The sequence below is a fragment of the Seriola dumerili genome, unplaced genomic scaffold (assembly GCF_002260705.1).
Source record: "Seriola dumerili isolate Sdu_G_001 unplaced genomic scaffold, Sdu_1.0 BDQW01000025.1, whole genome shotgun sequence".
Lineage (NCBI taxonomy): Eukaryota > Metazoa > Chordata > Actinopteri > Carangiformes > Carangidae > Seriola > Seriola dumerili.
Window position 1 is genome coordinate 18,928,720 of NW_019174280.1, and position 19,921 is coordinate 18,948,640.

Genomic DNA, 19,921 nt, shown 5'->3' on the forward strand with positions numbered 1-19,921 from the left:
TTTTTTTTTTTTTTTTTTTTTTGTCGGACTGAAGATATTCACTTCACAATCATCTCCAGTATCTCCCACCTGCACAGACTGAGGCTCACAACCACAAAAACCACTCACAGGAAAACTCTCCACAGTGTCACCAAATGATCAATAAAGGCTTATCTTATCTTATCTTATATTATCTTCTTGCACACTATACAGTCTTAGTCTATTTGGCCCCTATGTGATTACTTTATTTATTAACTAAATTGATCACAAGACAAGAAAAATACGTTTTTTAGTCTATTTTTATTCATGATGTTGAGTTTGGAAAAACCCAGTTCACGAGGAAGGATTTTATTTTGAAGGATTTTGCGCACCTTATTGTGTCTGTCTTGACATCATTTCCCTAAACGCCGCTGGTCGTTTGCCTCCAGGGCTGAGAGCAGCGGCAGTAGCCGTGACTTATATCAATGCAGACAGACAGTGGGGGTGAAGTTACTCGGTGCTCGGCCTCTCTGCAGCTCACACCCCTGCACTTTCCCCACACGACACCGCGGCGGGAACCGTCACTGTCAGACTGACAACTTTCTCACCATCCGCTGTCTCTGGTAAGAACATCTCCAACATATATCCGTGCTTGTAGTAAAGAAGGCGGCGTGGACACTCGGTTTGAGTCCCCCCTGACCCACTGACTCCATGGCTGCAGGTCAAATATTGAAGCAACAAGTAGAAGGCCTGTGACTGCATGTGTCAGGAATCAGATCCGGCTTGCGTCTTGTGTTGAGGCTGGTTAACAGGTGTCAGATTAAACTCTAGTGAGAAATCTTTACCCGGACCGAGAGTTTATTGTTTATTATTTTGAGGTGATCATTTCTGGATAGCATCTGGACTTAATCAGCCTTTTTTAACAGCTTCTTGAAAAATGATTTCTGCAAAGAGACATCAGGAGACAGAGGATCACGGGGAATATGACTGAAAGGTTAATGTTTGTTTCCTTAAACATCTCCTGCACAGTAGATCTGTACTAGATCTTTACCATACATGGATCATCGGGACCAGTATGGGCTCTCATGTCTCTATTCTGTGTCTGATCATAATGTGGTTTGAGAATCTGGCGTTTAAATTTAAACAAGTCTAATGTGAATATTAGCTCACTTCAAAAAGCACTTAACACTGTAAACAAGCAGCTGTTATCAGCCAGCTGCTACAGACAAGCTCACAGGAAGGATTTCCTCTGCTCCTTGTGTGAACTGTGCATCTGATGATACCGTACTACCTGTCCCTGCTCAGGCTTTGACTCAGTTTTTTGCAGAGTGATCTATTCACATAACTGATTTAAGTGGCATCATTTTGGTCATTTCCCAACAGATAAGACATATATTTTTAACATTGCTTGCAGCAGTTTAGTCATTTTCATGCTTTTTGTCAGTTGTTTAAAGGTTATTTTCTCTCTAAGTATAAACTGCAGAGTTTGTGTGGTGCTGAAGATTAGGAAATGAAGGGAAGTTATTATACCAGTGTTAATAAAAAGCTCTGCGTTGATTTAGGGAGATCTTGCTCTTTCTTTGTCAACTTTTTCATTTGCAGAAGTTGAGCCAGGTTGAGAGACGACCTGACTTAATCCTCTCAGAATTTATTTATTCATGAATTTTTTTTGGTTAGAAATGAAAGATTAAAAAAACATGTATCCTACTTTAAAATGCATTACACCTGTCTTCACACAGAGGCAGAGAGGATGTGCGTGTAATCTGTCCTTTAAGTGCAAAGAGAGGATTTTACATTCACAGTTGTCACCTTCAAGATAGTTGAGTTTTGGCGCTGACTGTCATCGTGTGTGTGACAGTGCGTCTCCTCAGGATCACAGTCACAGTCGGTGTTCGTCACATACACTGTAAAAAAACAAACAAAAAAAAACGGTTAAATGACTGGCAGCAGCGGCTGCCAAACAAAAACCGTAAAATTAAAAACAATGAATTTATGGAAAGTTTCATTAATATTTCTGCAGTGAAAATCTGTTATTTTACTGATTTCTCCTAAATTATTACAATCAAACACCATCAATAAAGTGATGCCACTACAGTTTCTGCAGAGAAACTTCATTCAATGAAATATTAACACATTCTTAATATTGTAAAGTAAACAAATGTTTTGGAAGACAAAATCAAAAATACTGTGTAAAACAGATTAAAATCATCTCAAACTTCAACTTGCAGTATTTGTGTTAACATTTCATGTTTAAGTGTCAAGTAACGTTAAAAACCTGTAGAAGCACAATCTAAATACAATATTTAATGATTCAGATTCAGATCAATTCTCTTACATTTCTCATGCAAATTAAATTAAGTCTCTGTATGTAGTCTTTCAACTGAAGTGGGGTTGGAAACTTAATTAGAAATGACATACACACCACTATTGACTTTATAACACTTTTATTTAATATATTCAGATTTAAATTACAATATCAACCAATTATTCACAAACAGTTGTTCAGAGACCCGGGATGATTTGAAAAACTAAAACTGGCATTTCTCCATTGGTCTATCTGGCCTGGTTAAGGTTCCTATAATGAGGAGTTCAGGATGTCACCTCTGAAGGGGGGGGGGGGTTTAGCTTGTATTTTCCAATTCAGTTTTATCTTGTTTTCTACAAAAGTCTCAATATAGTTCTGACAAAATATGTGGACAAACATTATACTATTTTTTTATGTCAGAATCCCAACTATACAGCGTATTAATAAGTAAAATCAAAACATACCACAAAGGTCAATGAATCTTTACCAGAAGTGACGGTGCAACGTGGCAGATGAAGAAAAATCCACCTTCAAACTGCCAGTAATTAGCTGGATCCTTGGAGCATCTGGGAGGAAAAGAAATAACAGGAGACACTAAGATTCACTGTAAAGTCCTTAAAAAGTATGATTTAATTATTTTTTTACTGCATTCTAATGTTCCAGCGGACTAAACATCAAACATCTGAAGCTCATTTTCAGAACACTCTGTTTGTTCTAAAGCATTGGAGCATTTTCAAAGTGTAGTGAGATGACTTTTAGTATCTATACACCTAAAATAATTAATATTTTGCAGGATATAAATTCACTTAACTTCTCTTAGGTGACCAGATTCTGTCCGACCTTTCCTATTTGCCCAATATTCCACTTCTCCATTAACACCCTACAACTCAAATTCGCTCAAAATAAGAATTTGGCAGATATAAAATAATCCAGGTAACAGACAACAGTAGCAGTGCGGAGTGCTGACACCCGGCAGCAGCACTCCCTCGCACAGTTGCCATTGGCCAGTTGCCTTGATGACAGTCAGATCAACTAATCCTGCTCAAATGCTCTGGATGAGAGTTTTTTTCAGCGTGGTAACATAGCAACAATAGGAAAATATGATTTGTCAGTAATTTAATCAGTAATTTTTCTTTACAAAAATGGGAGATAAATTTAATTCATTGTAATTGGCATAATGCTTAAAATTAAAGTTTGGCTGTTAATTCACAGATAATTTCTGTAATTTTACAGACTTGTACAGAATTTTAAAAAACAGGGAATTACTGTAAAGTTTTTAGAGTTATTTTCTGTAAAATTAGGATTTTTTTTTTTTTTTTTACAGTGTAGACCTGGCTGTGATACTTATGGACAACAACTACAGACATTTTCATTTTTTAAAAATAAAAAGGTAAATCACACACTCCCACTATTATGAATTCTATTGATTATAGGTTGAATTAGCTTACAATTGTGTTTTGGCATGTTGTATTAGGTTAATTTTTGTCGCCATTGTGACTGTGTCAGAGAGGTAAAAATAACTCATGCCAGTACCTCAGCTCATGTATGGGAATTTGGGTTAGAAATACCTTTCAACCAACCACAGTCTCTAAAATGAGATGAAAGAAAAGTGCATCTTCACAAAGGAAGGATTCATTGCATGGCTGCATGTTGTGGTGAATCTGTTGAATATAGTTGAGGTTTAGTAACACAATTTTTGTCGAGTGCAGAGTTTAATTTGCCGTTGAAAAGAAACTGAAAGAAAATCTAAAGCAGAACTTCTTTCTGTATAAAATTGTCTGTACTTTTTTTTTTTTTTTTTTTTTTTTCACAGCAGGGCAAACAATTCAATGACATTTTTCACATTCTCTGGCACTAACCAGAACCCACATTCCCACTCATACTCCCTTGCTGTATTTAGAAAGGTACAGCGTCTTCTCTGCGGAGAGGGTTTCATATCTGTTTCCGCCTGATTTTAGGGAGGCAGTGAGAATTTAGGACGGGAAAACGACACGGCCTTGAGCTTTTGTGCAAGGCATGCAGTTCTGGCTAATGGCCGGGAACATTTCTGTCACCTCATTTTTTTGCTTTATTTGGCTTTGTGTGTAATTTGGGGGATTTGCGGGGAAGGGTTTGTGTGCATGAGTGTGCATAAGTGTATAGTGCATGGATGTTTGTGAGCCGTCTGAATAATGCCAAAACCAAATTTGTCAACATCAGTCTTTAGAGTACATATTATAATTTTGGGGGAAAGAACAGCATGTAAATATAACAGGTAAAATCCAAACTGCTGTTACTCCACTCAGGCTTGTTACAGCTAGCTGGTGTGTCTTAGCTAAAGCTAATTTACCCACTTTTTCCTGTTTTCTGCAATTGAAAAATCTAATTAAATGCTGTCTGAATTAAGTTTGTTATACATGAATAAGGTCATAGCTAAATCCAATCATAATGGAGAAAACAAGTAGCACATGGTAGGCTAAAGGCTAGCTAGCCTAGCTTAGCATATAGCACTGCCTCTAACTGCTAACTGCTGCCTCAGCCTCTGACTTCAGTGGAAGTCATGTGAGTTGATGTGGTTAAACTACCCTTGAATCACATTTAGAGATATTTAATTAAAGATAAATGGGGTGCAGTGTCTAAAGGACATCTGTGATTATTATAATCACCATAAAAAGGCATAAAATTAAGGTTTTACAACTCATGTATCTGTTTAAACGGGTGAATAAGAGCCTTCAAAACTTCAAACCCTCTTTCTCAATACCCCTTTCTTTAGTTGCTACATGTTCTCTGTCTTTGAAGAGCAGCATATAATCATAAAATAGCTAAGTGGGATGCTGTAGAAAACATTAAAATATTACTCGTGAAATCAGAGTTGTTCTATAAAAATGCAAATTGTCCAATGTTATTTTCAACAGTAAAATTACTGCTGATATATAACTGCTGCTTCCCTCATGACTACAGTCATACACTTGTTGTGGAAGTCTCTGTATTTGGCAATAAGGTTCAATTTAATTGATTTCTTTTTTCTGCTGCACAGCCTAGATCTTGGTGCTATGGCTTGTGCAGCTGCCCAGTCATTGAAAATAATGGTGGAACTTGTGTGATAGCTCTGTAAAGCAGTAATGGAACAGGATATTGGGGTCCTCGAGTAACATTTCCCAAGTGTTGTTGTCTTTTTGAACTGAACCTTTGGCATTTGAAACTCCTATTCCTTAAAAAAGAACTTGTGTTTCTATCTGGGTTTGTTTTGTCCGTGTGAGATAGAATGAGTGGCGACAGGATGAGCGGAGTTGTGGAGGATCTGGGAGGTTTTCTCCCACAATGAGCAGCCAGCTCCTGAAGAGTGTGACAGCTAGGAGGTTTGATGGCAAGGTCAAAGCTTCAAAGGAAACACAAACTCACATCTGCTTTTTTACTGCAAAATGGTAACTGAAGAAACAAATCTTACTACAATCTCTTTTCTTAAAGTGACTTATCTGTTTTAGGAGTCAGCTCATTCATTGGCTACAGACACAAGGTCATTGAAAACTTGGTGAAATTAAACTGTTTGAAGAAGGCAGCGCTCTTTGCTGCACAATCCTTTATGCTTTCTGCTGCATATAACATGTAAATTATATACAATATCCTGATAGATAGATATCTTAAGTGTAATCAAATTTGAATTCCTGATATTGTGTATGTTTTTATTATTGCTAGCAGGGCTGCATATGTTGCAAATGCAGTTTCTGTTACCCGGTGTATTACTTCTTATCATCCATCATTCACCATGATTTAAGCTGAAACAGATGAGCTGGCGAGCAGCGTAATTAAACGTCAAACAGAGAGTAGCAAAGACTCTTTGATTTACCAGGCGTTTTATCAGCGCAGATGCCAGGGAAGGATTAATAAACTCCATAGATGACAGAGGTGAAGCCATCCTCCCACTGCCAACACACACTCTGTGTTGTCAGACAAATATGGATTGTTTGTTAAAGGAAATGCTGTTAAAAAGAACAAATATTCTGAAACCGTTGCCCTGTGGTAACAGCTGAGAGTAAAGTACCACCACACTGTTCAGGGTGTGTAGGCCTGAAACATCACCGAGGCAGCAGTCATCATTAATAACATTAAAATCTGTGTTTGTGAAATCCTGCCGTCATTATTACACTGCACACATGCCGCATGGCTGCCAGTGGAAAGACCTTCTACTAGAAATTTACAGCGTTAACTGGTGTTTTTGGCCACTTGGGTGCAGCACCATAAGCTGTAAACACAACACTGGCACATTTATCATGTTTTCCAGTTGATAAAGTGGACTGGTTAGCCCAGACAGCTGCTCCAGCAGATATGGAGCAACATTAGCATTCGTTCATCCACCTGATGAATTTGAATCCAATCTTCATCCTCCCTTTTTTCTTTTTTAGTATTAATAAAATCAGGCTCTTTAGCTGCAGCTGTAAATGACACTGTTGAGCTAAAGATGCCAAATTGCTCCACAGAGAGTCTGAGGATAATTCTCTGTGGATTTTTTTTATCTAAATGGCCACCAGTCTTTATTCTCAGCTTGTGTCAGAAACTAAAATCAGGGTTGGGTGCAATGTCAGAAGATTCAAGGTACAACAATACAAAACGGCTGCAGAATATTTTAGAGGGAGAAATGTGATGTGAAATGTGATGTTTAGAGTCATAACTGTGACTTGTCATATAATCATAAAAAAAATCATGTTTAGGATGTTAAATGGCTCCATTTCCCTCAGTGTTTTCGCAGCTACAGGAGTGATTTTTCCAGTCATGCTTTAACTTAATATCTTAAGACGGAAATTGACTCTAGCACTTTTCAGCAGCATCCAAAAAAATAATGATCACCAGTTCTAATTGCAGCCTTGTGAATTTAATTACTGCCAGTTTTCTAAAGTCCTATTTTAGGCTTATACAGCACAAGACCCTAGCTACTCCTATGGATTATTGAGTTTTGTTGGCCGGCCTAACCAAAACTTTCCTCAGCTATTTGGCAAGATTAATGAACCTTGCTTTTCCTTCTGAGTAAGTAATGACTTCCAGAAGTGGTCTTTATGCCAGAAAGGTAGAGAGACTGTGTACGACTGTGACTGAGGACACACTCCTGCCACCCAGGAATTATTCATTCTGTTGGACGAGTTCTTGGACAGCTCTGGGGTGTGTGCATGACTCAGTGTTTGTTGCATTTATTGATCTACCAGCTGTCTCTCTCTCCAATACAGTGTAAATCCTACAGTATTTCCCATCTCCGCTCATTGTTCAGACACAGCGTGCCTCTAAAAAAAAAAAAAGAAAAAAAAAAAAAAGGGGGGAAATTCCACCTTGTAGTGGTAAATATTTGAATTTCAGCAGCTCTAACACACACACACACACACACACACACACACACACACACACACACACGCACACAGTGTTAAACTTGTGTGTTCAAATTATTGCCACAATCAGTTTTAATCCAAATCATGGATGTTCATTCTGTGATACTGTTTTCTTTTTTAACCATTAGAATTATTATTCAACCAGTCAGTGTATATTTAAAAAATATGTGAAAGATTCATTTCTGTTTTTTTGCTGAGTATTGTTGGTCTGGAGTAGAACTTTTTTGATATACGTTTAAAAAAAAACAAAGTCTATACTACAAACTCTTATTAATACATAAATAATATATCTGTAAATTGAAAAGCAACACAAACAAAATCCAATTTTGATTATTTAAGAGATTACAGTTTCATCTACTTCCTCTTTAGGGATTCAGCAGTTTTTTAAAATTAATTTATGACCAGGCTTTGTTGTCACAATTTTCACAGTCATTCATAGAGCCCTCACTTTAGTGAAATACATTATGTCTTACATTTTGTCCAAGCCACAGGAGAATTGTCTGAAATATAACCTGAGATTTGTGATAAACATATTCTTAACTTAATGGTTAAGCTTTTTCCAGAGTTTCTGATGTCTGTGATGTTTTGAGAAGTACAAAGATGAGAACAAACGAGAAGTGGTAGTACCTGAAATATTGCCTCCAAAAGAGAAAGAGTGTATGAATGCAGCTTCTAGTTCCAGAACAAACTTAATATAATGTCAAAATGTGACTTTGCAGTTCACGCTCATTATTTCGGTGCTTTAATTAGTGTTTTGTCTCTTCCACCTACCAAGGCCTGCCACAGGTCTCCTACTGGGTCCATGTGCCGGACTGGGAATGAGCACTGAACTCCTTCCCTGCTGCGGCTTAGACAGACTCCTTTCCGGTGTTAACTACCTAACTCAATCTCTACTTTTGAGCCGGGATCAGCTTCATGTTGATCATGTGATCTCTCCCAGTCCCATTGAGCAGACTCATAACAAAGTACAGAACATGTTTGGTGAGACACATTCATCAGTCTGAGAATTCAGCATGTGAGCTGCAACAATCAAGCACTTGTAGATAATGACATTACCACAGTGACCTTCATACCAGCAGAAAAAAGATGACTCCGTCCTTGGTCCCATGTTCTTTGCTGATGATGTAGTAAATCTAGTGATACTGAGCTTGTCTTTAGTTGCGATGGCCGCCGCCTCTACAGAGAGGGACCAGCCCCTCCTGCAGCTCCAGGAGGTGGACTCCAGTCGCATCCTCTCCCCGATCTTCGGCACCTCCTCTCCCGGCCTGTCGAGCCAGCCCATCTGCATCCCCTACCCTTACACCGACCTCGGGCACGACTTCACTACCATACCTTTCTACAGTCCAACCACCTTCAGTTATGCCAGTCCCAGCATTTCAGACTGTCCCTCTGTCCATGAGTCACGAAGCCCCTCCTTATTCTGGTCCAGCCGTGACCACATGGGGCCACCCATACCCCTGCAGAGCTCCCAGGTCCAACCCCAGCACGGCCAGCCAATCGAGAGCGTGTGGGTGGAGCAGACGCCACGGGACAGAGTGTTAACAACCAGGTAGGATGGTGCCTTACTCTTGACTCTGATACTGTTTTCTTGGGATGTTTGTTTATTTTTTGTAATTTATTGAGACAAAACAGGTTATTTAACACATGACAGACATACGGTGCAAGAAGTGAGACAGTCAGTACATCAAACAAAGCATTAGTTATTGTGGGCAGAGCAGAAAGTCATGTTTAGGTGTGAGTGTGTGTATGAGAGCAGTGTAAAGAAACATGTAGGCGCCATTAAAATAAAGTCAATAAATAAATTGGGCAAAAGATATGAATTATTATAACAGTCTTTGGTGGGCTGTTGCAAGGCTGTTGTTTATTTGTCTCTTTGTTGAGCTGTTTGCTTGTTTGCAGGCTGTGGGGTGGTGCTGCAGTTTTGTTTTTGTTTGTTGATAAACTAATTAACACATTATTAATTTAATTAAAAAAAAAGACATTAATGAAAAAAAAGATTATTGAATAATTGTTTAGTTTAAAAAATATTGGAAAATAGTGAAAAGTGTGTATCATTATTTCCCAGCGCCAGAGGCGACCGAAAAAATCTTTACAATGATATGAATCTGAGAAAAGCAGCAAATCTTACGTTTGACAAGGAGGAAACAGGAAACGTTTGACATTTTTGTCTCATAAATGATTAATTGATTATCAAATTTGTTGACATACATCTGTCAATTGACTAATCCGATTCATCCCCTACTCATTCCAGCCTTAGTCATTATCCACAGTTGCATTTTTAAAAGCCTAATTCTGTCTTACGAGTTCATGTCAGTAATAAGAAATAAGATGGAACTGTGGTTCATTATGTACATACAATCATTTTTCTCTTTCTCTCAGTGTGAATCTTTGCTGCACACTTGACCAAACGGCTTTCTGTACCTTGGTGGCAGGTTGTTTATTCCTACATGTCTCTGTCTCCTTATCTGTATGAGTGTGAGGAGGCGTTCCCAGGAGAGCGAGGACGGTGTGGTGTCGTTGAGCGGGAAGTCGGACCTCCACTACTGTGCTGTGTGCCATGACTATGCCTCGGGCTACCACTATGGAGTCTGGTCGTGTGAGGGCTGTAAGGCCTTCTTCAAGAGAAGCATCCAAGGTGAGACACAAAAACATGGAAGCACCAGGTTGGTGATTTTCAGTGTTTGTTGGGACTGTCAGAAGTCATTCATTTAAAGGTCCCATATTGTATAAAGGGAGATTTCCGTTTCTTCTTTGATTATAAAGCAGGTCTAGGTTCTATATTAATACTGTGAAAGTATCAAAGCGCTCAGTCCACAGAGAAACACACACAGCCTGTATTCAGAAACTGAGCCTTAAAACCAGAGAGGCTCAGAGCCTCCTCTCTTCTGATTGGCTCCCCAACCTGTTGGTACTAGAGCTCCAGAGAGAAGCCTGAGAGAGGAGATGTAAAACTACATTGAGATGGTTTTTGGCACAAATATATCTTCTTATTGATATGAAAACTTCAAATAAAACAGGTGTAGGAAAGGTGGAGAATATGGGACCTTTAAGTTGGTAGTAGGTTATGTTCCTGAGTTACGGTGTCATTTGGGAATCCCAGACTTTTCCTCGAGCATCATAAGGTTGATGTTTGTGGTTTTCAGTGATCTTTGTGTCAGCTGTTGGATGGATTTCAGTGAAAATTTGTGCAAAGTTGAAAGTACGTCCTCATAGAGCTGTTAGTATGGCTGTGACCCCCGGGACACAGTGTTCCTGAATCTTTAACACATATCCACATTCCTGTAAGAGGAAAATACCCACTGAACTCTGCAGGGATTTTACACTCGTTAAATCACAATTGAAGAATAAATGCTGAAAAAGTTGCCTGACATTTACTGTAGCTGAATCCCACAGTGTGAACCGTGGTTTGTTTACTTGCTGCCGAAACCTTCATGCCCAGTGTTAGCGACACAGTGAGAGACGAGCTTGTAACCTGAGATTGGCGCCCTTTAGCAGGTGCTTATGTTTCAGTGAGATGGCGCTAAGTGTTTGTCAATCTACAAGTCTGTGTGTCCACAATGCAGGGATTTAGCCTTTCTTTATTCTTCTTCTTCTTTGTTTCAGGACACAACGACTACATCTGCCCGGCAACCAATCAATGCACTATAGACAAGAACCGCCGGAAGAGCTGCCAGGCGTGTCGCCTTCGCAAGTGTTACGAAGTTGGCATGACTAAGTGTGGTTAGCGTCTTTTTATTCTCTTATTTGTGTCAGTTTCACCTGCTCCCATCTGAGGTTTCCTTCCCCCAACCAGACAACTTAACTTTCACTGACACTCTGCTCTGATTTTCAGTCGGTGTGGTTTTGTGATAATGTGATGTTTCACCACAGCTACACAAAACATCTACTGATTTACGATTTTTTTTTGCGGTTTTTAACTTAAAAGTTTCCTGCCCCATTGTCAAGATGTAGTGGCATAACCCTGCATTGAGCAACAGTTAGAATAATTAATTAATTATCCAAATGAGTTAATGTAAATAGTCCGGCTATTCATTTTCCCATACATCTTTAAATGATGTCAAAAGTGTGATATTAAATGATATTAGAAATATTTTAAATAAAAATTTACGCAAATTTTACATTGGTGCCAGTAGTAAACGTGTGATGATTTTTTTGTCTCAGGAATGCGAAAGGAGCAGGGAGGCTACAGGAACCCCAAGCCGAGGCGACTGACCCGTTGGTCCTCACAGAGCAGAACTAACGGACCAAAGGCTGTAACTGGACCAGCGGAGGGTTCGTTGGGCAATCCGCAGTGGCCCACACTGACCTCCCGGCAGCTGATTGAGCGAATAATGGAGGCAGAGCCGCTGGAGATCTACCTCATGATGGACATGAGCAGACCGCTGACCGAGGCCAACGTCATGATGTCGCTCACCAACCTGGCTGATAAGGAGCTGGTTCACATGATCAGCTGGGCCAAGAAGATTCCAGGTGCGTGTCGGGGTGTTCATGACATTTGTTTTCCGATACCTTTTTATACATTACCCGTTGAGTTTTCCTCTACATTTTTTTTTTTTTATATCAAGTAATGCAATGTAGTAGTTACGGTGCATTCAAAAATAGATTAAATAAATACATAAATCCTCAATTTCCTGTAGCTGCTAACTTGGCTAGTTTCCATTTTTCTTTTAATGAAATGTTTTAATGACATACCTGGATATTCTTTTGTCTTTGAGCGTTCCTGCAGAGCGGCTCAGTCTGCTGAGCAGCACAGTTAATGACTTCGTCCGGACCAGACGCGGCGATTGTCTCTGCTTCATTTAGTACGTCGGCCTCACTCCTGCAACACTCACAAGCGGTGTTATGAGACTGGAGGTGGACGATGAGCTGTGACTTTACTGTAATTAGAGTGCGTCTCTGTTTTGGGCGACAAGTGGACTGGTTCAGACGGCGTCTCAGAACGACAGTTTCAGCCGTGGCTCAGACAAACATTATGACTCATAGAGAGCGCGCCGTACCGCACTTTAGACGTTTAATTGCAAATCACCTGCTTAACGTTCCTGCAGTTGTAGAGAAGCAAAGCGTTCAAAAGGTCTCTCTGGAATAAATACTTGCTGCGCCTGTGTGAGGCCCTCTGCTTGCAAGCCCCACCTCACAGTATTATCTAATTATTAGATATACACATGAAAATATATATAAAACTTTATGTAGAAATGTCACTACACTCTGCTCTTGTTTAAAGCATCTTAGTGTCACATCTGAAGCAATGATACTGAGGTGATCTGATGAAATGTGCACTGCATCTGTCAGTGGAAAAGTCCAGACAAAAAGAGGAAGTCAAGCAACAAAACAAAATTCCCTTTAATGGAAAAAACTCACATTACATATACGTACAGCACTTTTATGATAGTTTGAAATACAACACTGGACATGTTAACCTGTACCCTTCACAATAAAAGTCTCTGTCTAATCCACATAGGATATTGCAGGTCTTTTACGATTTCATAATTTAGCAGTTGTAACCTTGTTGTGGGGTCAACAAACATCATCATCAGTGGATTCTTTCTATTTTTCATCTAGTTGATTGTTTAGTTTGAAAATTTGCCAATTAAAACTCACCACAGCCCAGGGAGAATTCTTTAGATGGATTGTTTTGTTGGACCAACAGTTCAAAACCCAAAGATAATCCATTTAAAATGATGTAATACTGAGACAATCGGCAAATCCTCCGATTTAAAATGATGGAACCAACATTCTAAATTATAAATTAACTTAAATGATAAATTGATTTTCTGAATCGTTAGTGATTCATTAATCAACAAATAATTCGGTTGATATTGTCACTTTCAGAAACAGGCGAAGGCGCCTGGATGATTACAAACTGCCCTGAGGGAAATACAGAGACGTGCTCTAATGTTCAGCAATAGCTTTTTCATGACTTGCTGGTTTGTAAATCACAGGATCAAGTGTGAGCTCACATTTAAAGGCACTGACGGTGAAAAGAAGGACTCTGTGTGATGTGTCAGACAATTGAGATTTTAGGGTTTTGTTTTGTTTAATGATCTTTCTCTATTATTCTGATTGATTGTGTCTTTGTGTCGCTGTTGTTGTTTACTACTTGTTCTGTATTATGACCTTTATGCAGCAGACTCGTTGCCCTTTTGGATTTCATTAGACTGAACTGAACATATTACTGTGATATTAATAACTCTCAGCGTGCTCAGAATTAGCAGCAGCAACCAGTGATGTACCATCGTGTCCCCCTCCTCAGGGTTTGTGGAGCTCAGTCTCATGGACCAGGTGCACCTGTTGGAGTGCTGCTGGCTGGAGGTGCTGATGATGGGACTGATGTGGAGGTCAGTGGACCATCCAGGGAAACTCATCTTCTCCCCCGACTTCAGCCTGAGCAGGTACCACCCTCTCACATCATGTCACTAATGTGATCGATGGATAATTCAAGTTTAGTACGACCTGGGTCAACGCGAACAGTCACAGTTGCTCGGGTTTCTTGTCCTGTCTAACTTCTGTTCCTGTTCGCCATGTTTTCAGATCTAAGTGCACAATGTATTGTCAATAACAGTGAAGGCCTAGTTTACAAAAACAAGACCCAAGTTGTAATAAACCAGAATTACACTTTAAAGAGCCCCACTTTAATTCCCCGCCATTGTTTTGAATGTCAGGTCAATCTTTAATGTTACACGTTTAAAAGAAGCAAAAATATGTCAAATACAAAATACTGTTTTATGGTTAAAATAGAAAATGATTTGCTTCAGTCAGTCCTATCACACCCAGTATTTACTATGAACACTTTCCTATCCAGTCTGTCTCATGCTCATACACTCCACAAACAAGCCTGATGCAAGCCTGTGTAATTTCAACAAACCTTTTAGCTCTGTTGACTTGCAATAAAGACTTACATCTGTATCATATATACATAAATCAGCTGGCATTAGCTTGACTCAGACATATTTGCTGGTCAATAAGTAACAGGAAATTGTTGTACAGAACTGCCCTGACACAGTCTGTGCTGCAGAGTTTATTTATTTAAGTTTATTTATAACTGCTAAATGTCATTCTTGGTGCAAGTCTTATTCTCAATTCTTTAAGAATCTTATTTAAATTATCCTCAAACAAACTTGTTCACATTGTGTGTCTATGTAAAAATGTAAAAACAGAATATCAACCCATATATTATTATGTGTTATTAAACCCTCCAATATCCATGTCAGTATTGGCCTTTAAAAATCCAGTATCAGTTGTGCTCATCACCTTCCAGCACGCACTCAGTTGCAGGCTCGCCGCGATCTGATTTGTATCTTGCTGGTGATGTTTTCACATTCGGATACAAAAAGTGATGAGCTGCTTTAGAGGCTGGAACAAAGTGTCCTGAGCTCTCTCAGGTTTCCTTGTGCAAGATGACATTTCCTTTGTGGTCGCCCCTGTCATCGCATCATCTCTTTGAAATAACGCGGTGCACGCTGCAGGGCATGACTTCTGCAAGGAGGAATCTTCCAGGAAAAAGAATTCAGATTATGTGCTGTAGTAAAAGTAGTAGTGATGCCACACTATAAACATCGTCCAGTACAGAAGTATTATCAGCAGATTGTATTTTAAGTATCAGAAGTAAAAGTTGAGGAACTCTTTACTTTATGAGTCTGGAAGATCCTGGAAATTCCATTTAAGCTTAAAATTAATTGGAATGAATTGGATTGTAGTTTACTAATTGAAGTCCCTGTCATTTTCCCCTTATAATTAGCATGAAGTTACATGGTTCTCTCTAGGAAGCTTGTCAGGAAAACATGGACCTGTGAAATAAAGTGTTACCAAAAGCATTTATAATGCACCTGGCCCATGTCTGAGTTATATTACTGGATCATTATTATTGATATATTACCAGGTAATCGGCACGTTAAATGATGTAGTTGGTCGAGATGGAGCAAATTCAAACTTTATCACGTTGCTACTGTTGGGTAGTTTAATCTTTAAATCGTTAGAAACTCAACATTACAATGTGGCGGCTCAGGAGGTGGAGCGGGACGTCCACTAATCAAAAGCTAGGTGGTTCGATCCCTGGCTTCTCCAGTCTGCATGTCCAGGTGTCCTTGGGCAAGATACTGAACCCTAAATGAAAGCTCAGAGTTGTACTTAGGTGCAGGACTTGAGTAATCTCTCACCAACGGAGTCTTGTGCTTTCTGTGCTCCTCCAGTTACAGAGCTGTCCATAACATGAACTCATTTCCTGTCCTTCGTAATGATGCTAACTGTGAAAATAGTGCTGCTTCATTGTCGTCTTTTGGATCTTGGGTGCAGTTGAAATTGAGCAGCAGTTTTGCAAAAATGTCTTTTAATATCTGCCCAATTTGTTGAGGTGAAAAAAATGATGATGAGTTGTTCATGATAACCAGCTGTTGATGTTTGTGTCCTTGTATGGTAGAGAAGAAGCGAGCCGTGTCCAGGGCTTCACGGAGATCTTTGATATGCTCATAGCTGCCACGTCCAGAGTGAGAGAGCTCAAGCTGCAGAGGGAGGAGTACATCTGCCTCAAGGCCATGATCCTCCTGAACTCCAGTGAGTGAGCGTGTTTTTTGTGTGTGTGTGTATGTGTGTGTGCGCATGCGCGTTCATGCAAGTGCGTACATACACCCTCTTAATTCTCCTGTGTTCAGCCTGTGCTCACTCCATGTGTCATGTACTGTTTGTGTGTGTGAGAGAGGGAGGGAGGGAGGGAGATGCTCCAGTATGTGAAACCACAGTCAAGTGTTTGATTGGTATCACAGCATGTAATCCCTCCTGTGTGAGTCTGCACAGGGTTGGCAAGGGAACCACCTATAACTTACCAGTGAAAACCCTAATGGGAACACGGTGTATAGGTTGAGTCTCAGCTCTCATTGGTTCTGCTGAATGAGTAACAGGCAGTGCCTGTTTGATGATGAACAAGGTCAGAGCCTCTCTGCTGAGCATTTATACCGGGGAGTTAGAAACGTCTGACTAATGGTTTCCTTTTAATTGCCTCCACCAGCAGAGTGGAACAGGGGTCATGTTTTTGCACCAGACCTTCCCTGTTTGAACATTAATGTATCAGCAGGATGAAAAAACTAAATCTCAAAAGTGAAAGGTTGAATTCAAAAAAAGTAAGAGCTGTTTAACTTTTCACCCTAGAATGTGTTAAACAGTGATCCTGGCTAAAAAATAAAAAGTTCTCTTGCCTCTCAGGGCTTCTGTAAATTACAATACAAATTTCAGATTTACTCATTTACTTTTTAGGTATCAAAACTTAGTATTGAAAGATTCTGTCGGTCCATAAAAGCTCTACTGCTGTTAGTGGTGGGCGATTTATACTATTACTTTTTATTAAAGCAGCTCATCGTGTAGTGAATGAAATACCTCATGAATAAACCATATCTGAATCACTTTTTTATTATTACTGAATTATTTATGAAACATTTAGAATTTATATTTCTGTTCTGTTAATTTAAGTTAATCCAATGAAAAACATGCGAATGTGTGAGAAGGATAAACTGGAGTCACACTAGAAATGTCATTAACAGTGAAGTATAAATGAGCCACAAGCTAAAGTGTGTTTGTGTGTTGGCAGACATGTGCCTCAGCTCCTCCGAGGGCAGCAAGGAGCTGCAGAGTCGCTCCAAGTTGCTTTGTCTTCTGGACGCTGTAACGGACGCTCTGGTGTTGGCCATCGCCAAAACCGGCCTCACCTTCCGCCAACAGTACACCCGCCTCGCACACCTGCTCATGCTGCTCTCACACATCCGCCACATCAGGTAAAAACAAACCCAGGACATCCCAGTTATAAAACTTTTACAAGCGATGCTCATGGTCATTATGTGTTGAATTTTCTGATGACACGCTGTTCTTCAGAATAGCCCCAGAAAAAGCCCCACTTAAGCCTTATTGTCCTTCCTTTTGAATTGTGCAGTAACAAAGGCATGGACCACCTCCACTGGATGAAAATGAAGAGCATGGTGCCTTTGTACGACTTGTTGCTGGAGATGTTGGACGCCCACATCATGCACAGCTCCCGTCTGCCTCACCAGGCTCCCCAGCAGGAGTCCGCAGACCAGAAGGTTTCTGCTTGGAGCTTCAGCTCTGGAAACAGCCCCTCAAACACCTGGACTCCCGGCAGCAGAGGAGGTGGAGGTGAACGCGAACGCCATTAGCCCGGTCAGAATTCACATGCAATGAATTTTCACTGCTTTGCACAAAACACTGCTTTGACACACTGTGCACTGTTTCTAATGAGCTCCTCTGATCTTCAGTTGAAGCTTTAGTAGACAGACAGGATTCGTTGCCTTACTACCACATACTGAAAAGCCAGACTGGAACAAGAAGATGAACCAATTGTCATAATACGACCAGTAGCACCACGACTTGCTTAAAAGTACAAGTCACATGTTGCTGCCACGATTCTCTTGGTCTTAGTAATGAGTTTTATACCAGATAATGAGCCACTTCTTGTGCTGAGCCAAGCTGGTAAGTTTCAGGACAGCAGAGCTTTGAGACGTTATTACCGTTATTACCAGAGATAATAAAGCTAGAGCTACACAATAACATCAGATCCAGACAGGAATTATTGTTTATTTTTACGGTTAAATGCGTAAAGTTGTTATAAACCTCCGATCGACCCCCAGGAGTCTGTTCCAGAAAGCAGGTTAAGTGAAAATGAATAACTCGGTTACAGAAACCGAGGTCACTTTAATTCTAACTTATTGTGACATTTAACGCTCCAAACTTAACGTGTGCGTTGGCAGGTGGAACAGGTTTTCTCTCTGTCTCCACCTTCACTAACGTAACCTCAGCGGAGAGATCTTTTCCCTTGACTGTCAGATATTATTCAAGTTGGATTAGTCAGAACTCCCCAACTCCTAGAGAAACACTTTGATGCGTAGAAGTGCTGGAGTTCCCCTTGAAGGGTTAACTGAACATACTCGGAGTGAATGAACTCAGACTTTTCCGTTTCAGAACAGGAGAACAGTTTCCAGCTCGGGGTTAGTCAGCACACAGTTCAAGGTTAGGTTTTGGGTGATGTATATACAGAGAGATAACGGGTGTATTGCTCAACGGGTTCTGTTGAGGTAACTAGTTCTTTAATATTCAGGCCCTGGCCACTTAATTAGGTAAACCTTTACAATGCAGTGCATCCAACCTGCCACAAATTCTTCCTGTGTTATGTTTTAGTGAGGCCATAGTAAGATCGGAAAACAAAGCTAGTCTGGCTACTGTAGCTAACAAACTGACATTAGCTCACAGAATATTGAATCAGTTTTTCACTCAGAAACCTGCGATACAGAAACTGTATAGAAGGCCTGTTTGTTTTTCCAGCTGTTTTGTCACAACACACTTTTAGTTGACCACTAGAGGGCACTCCACTGCACCACACCTGTTCACACCACATGATTTCACTGTCACTGTTGAGTCCCGGCTTTATTGTCAGGCGTCTTATTTGTTTTCTGTGAAGAATTATAACCACTGTTGATCTTAATCGATAATGAAAACAATCATTAGTTGCAGGTGACATAAGCATGAATTCAGAATAACTGTGTAAATGTAAACTCGGTGTTACTTGACTCAAGGTCCACTTACTAGCTTTTTCATCAGTGATTTGAGTGATCATTTTCAAACTTCAACCCCTCAAAAGTGACCTTACCTCCAAGTGCATGTTTCTGTTTTAGCACATTAGTTAGTTACATACTGAGCGTGGCGTTTAAGTGTTTTCCACACTAAAGGTACGACTACAGGCCTAAAAATAAAAAAAATAAAAAAATAAAAAGGCGAGGCAGGAAAACATACATTCCTACGACGTTTGTGCCTCAGTGTCTTCTGTCAAGGAGACCAGGGTTACGACTAATCAAAAGGGGTGAAGAACGGTAACCTTTTTATTTTGGGTACAATATTTTCAGGCTTGTACACAAAAAATTGTGTCTGTTAACAGGTTAAATCCTAAATCTGATTTTGAAATTGAGCATTGGATTAAGTCTTTAAAAGGTCATTTCACCTTAAAACTGAGCTACGATCTTTCTTTTGTCACAAAAGGTTCTTTTTTAGTTTTAATTCTTGTTTTTTGTTGGACTTATAAAAGTATATTATACGTTCTGTCAAAGCTCTTCAAAGTTTATATTTGGATGTTCATTTGTTTGTCATTAGGATTTTAGGCAAAATGAGAAAAAAAATGCTTTGAGAAAATGGATTTAAAACAATCAGTGTTTACTACCAGAAAATCAGGAGCATAAATCCACCTTTTGCTGTTATAAATATGCATTATATTATTACAATCTGTACATAAACATCATCCTGCTAAATCTAACAGTGC

General features: G+C 39.7%; 1 protein-coding gene across 1 annotated transcript; it reads left to right on the forward strand.

Moving 5' to 3' along the window:
- Nucleotides 1–453: 453 nt before the first annotated feature.
- On the forward strand, nucleotides 454–19,887 carry LOC111237541 (estrogen receptor beta-like). Its single transcript, XM_022766669.1, has 9 exons — nucleotides 454–581; nucleotides 8,776–9,166; nucleotides 10,092–10,252; nucleotides 11,221–11,337; nucleotides 11,779–12,087; nucleotides 13,868–14,006; nucleotides 16,031–16,164; nucleotides 17,192–17,375; nucleotides 17,531–19,887. The coding sequence occupies exons 2-9, from the start codon at nucleotides 8,781–8,783 to the stop codon at nucleotides 17,769–17,771; spliced, it is 1,671 nt and encodes a 556-aa protein (XP_022622390.1). The 5' UTR covers nucleotides 454–581; nucleotides 8,776–8,780; the 3' UTR covers nucleotides 17,772–19,887.
- Nucleotides 19,888–19,921: the final 34 nt, after the last annotated feature.

Coding starts and splice junctions, on each gene's coding strand:
- LOC111237541 (XM_022766669.1), top strand. CDS start 8,781: ATGGCCGCCGCCTCTACAGAGAGGGACCAGCCCCTCCTGCAGCTCCAG. Junction 11,338..11,778: donor AGTTGGCATGACTAAGTGTG/GTTAGCGTCTTT, acceptor TTTTTGTCTCAG/GAATGCGAAAGGAGCAGGGA. Junction 12,088..13,867: donor CTGGGCCAAGAAGATTCCAG/GTGCGTGTCGGG, acceptor CCCCCTCCTCAG/GGTTTGTGGAGCTCAGTCTC.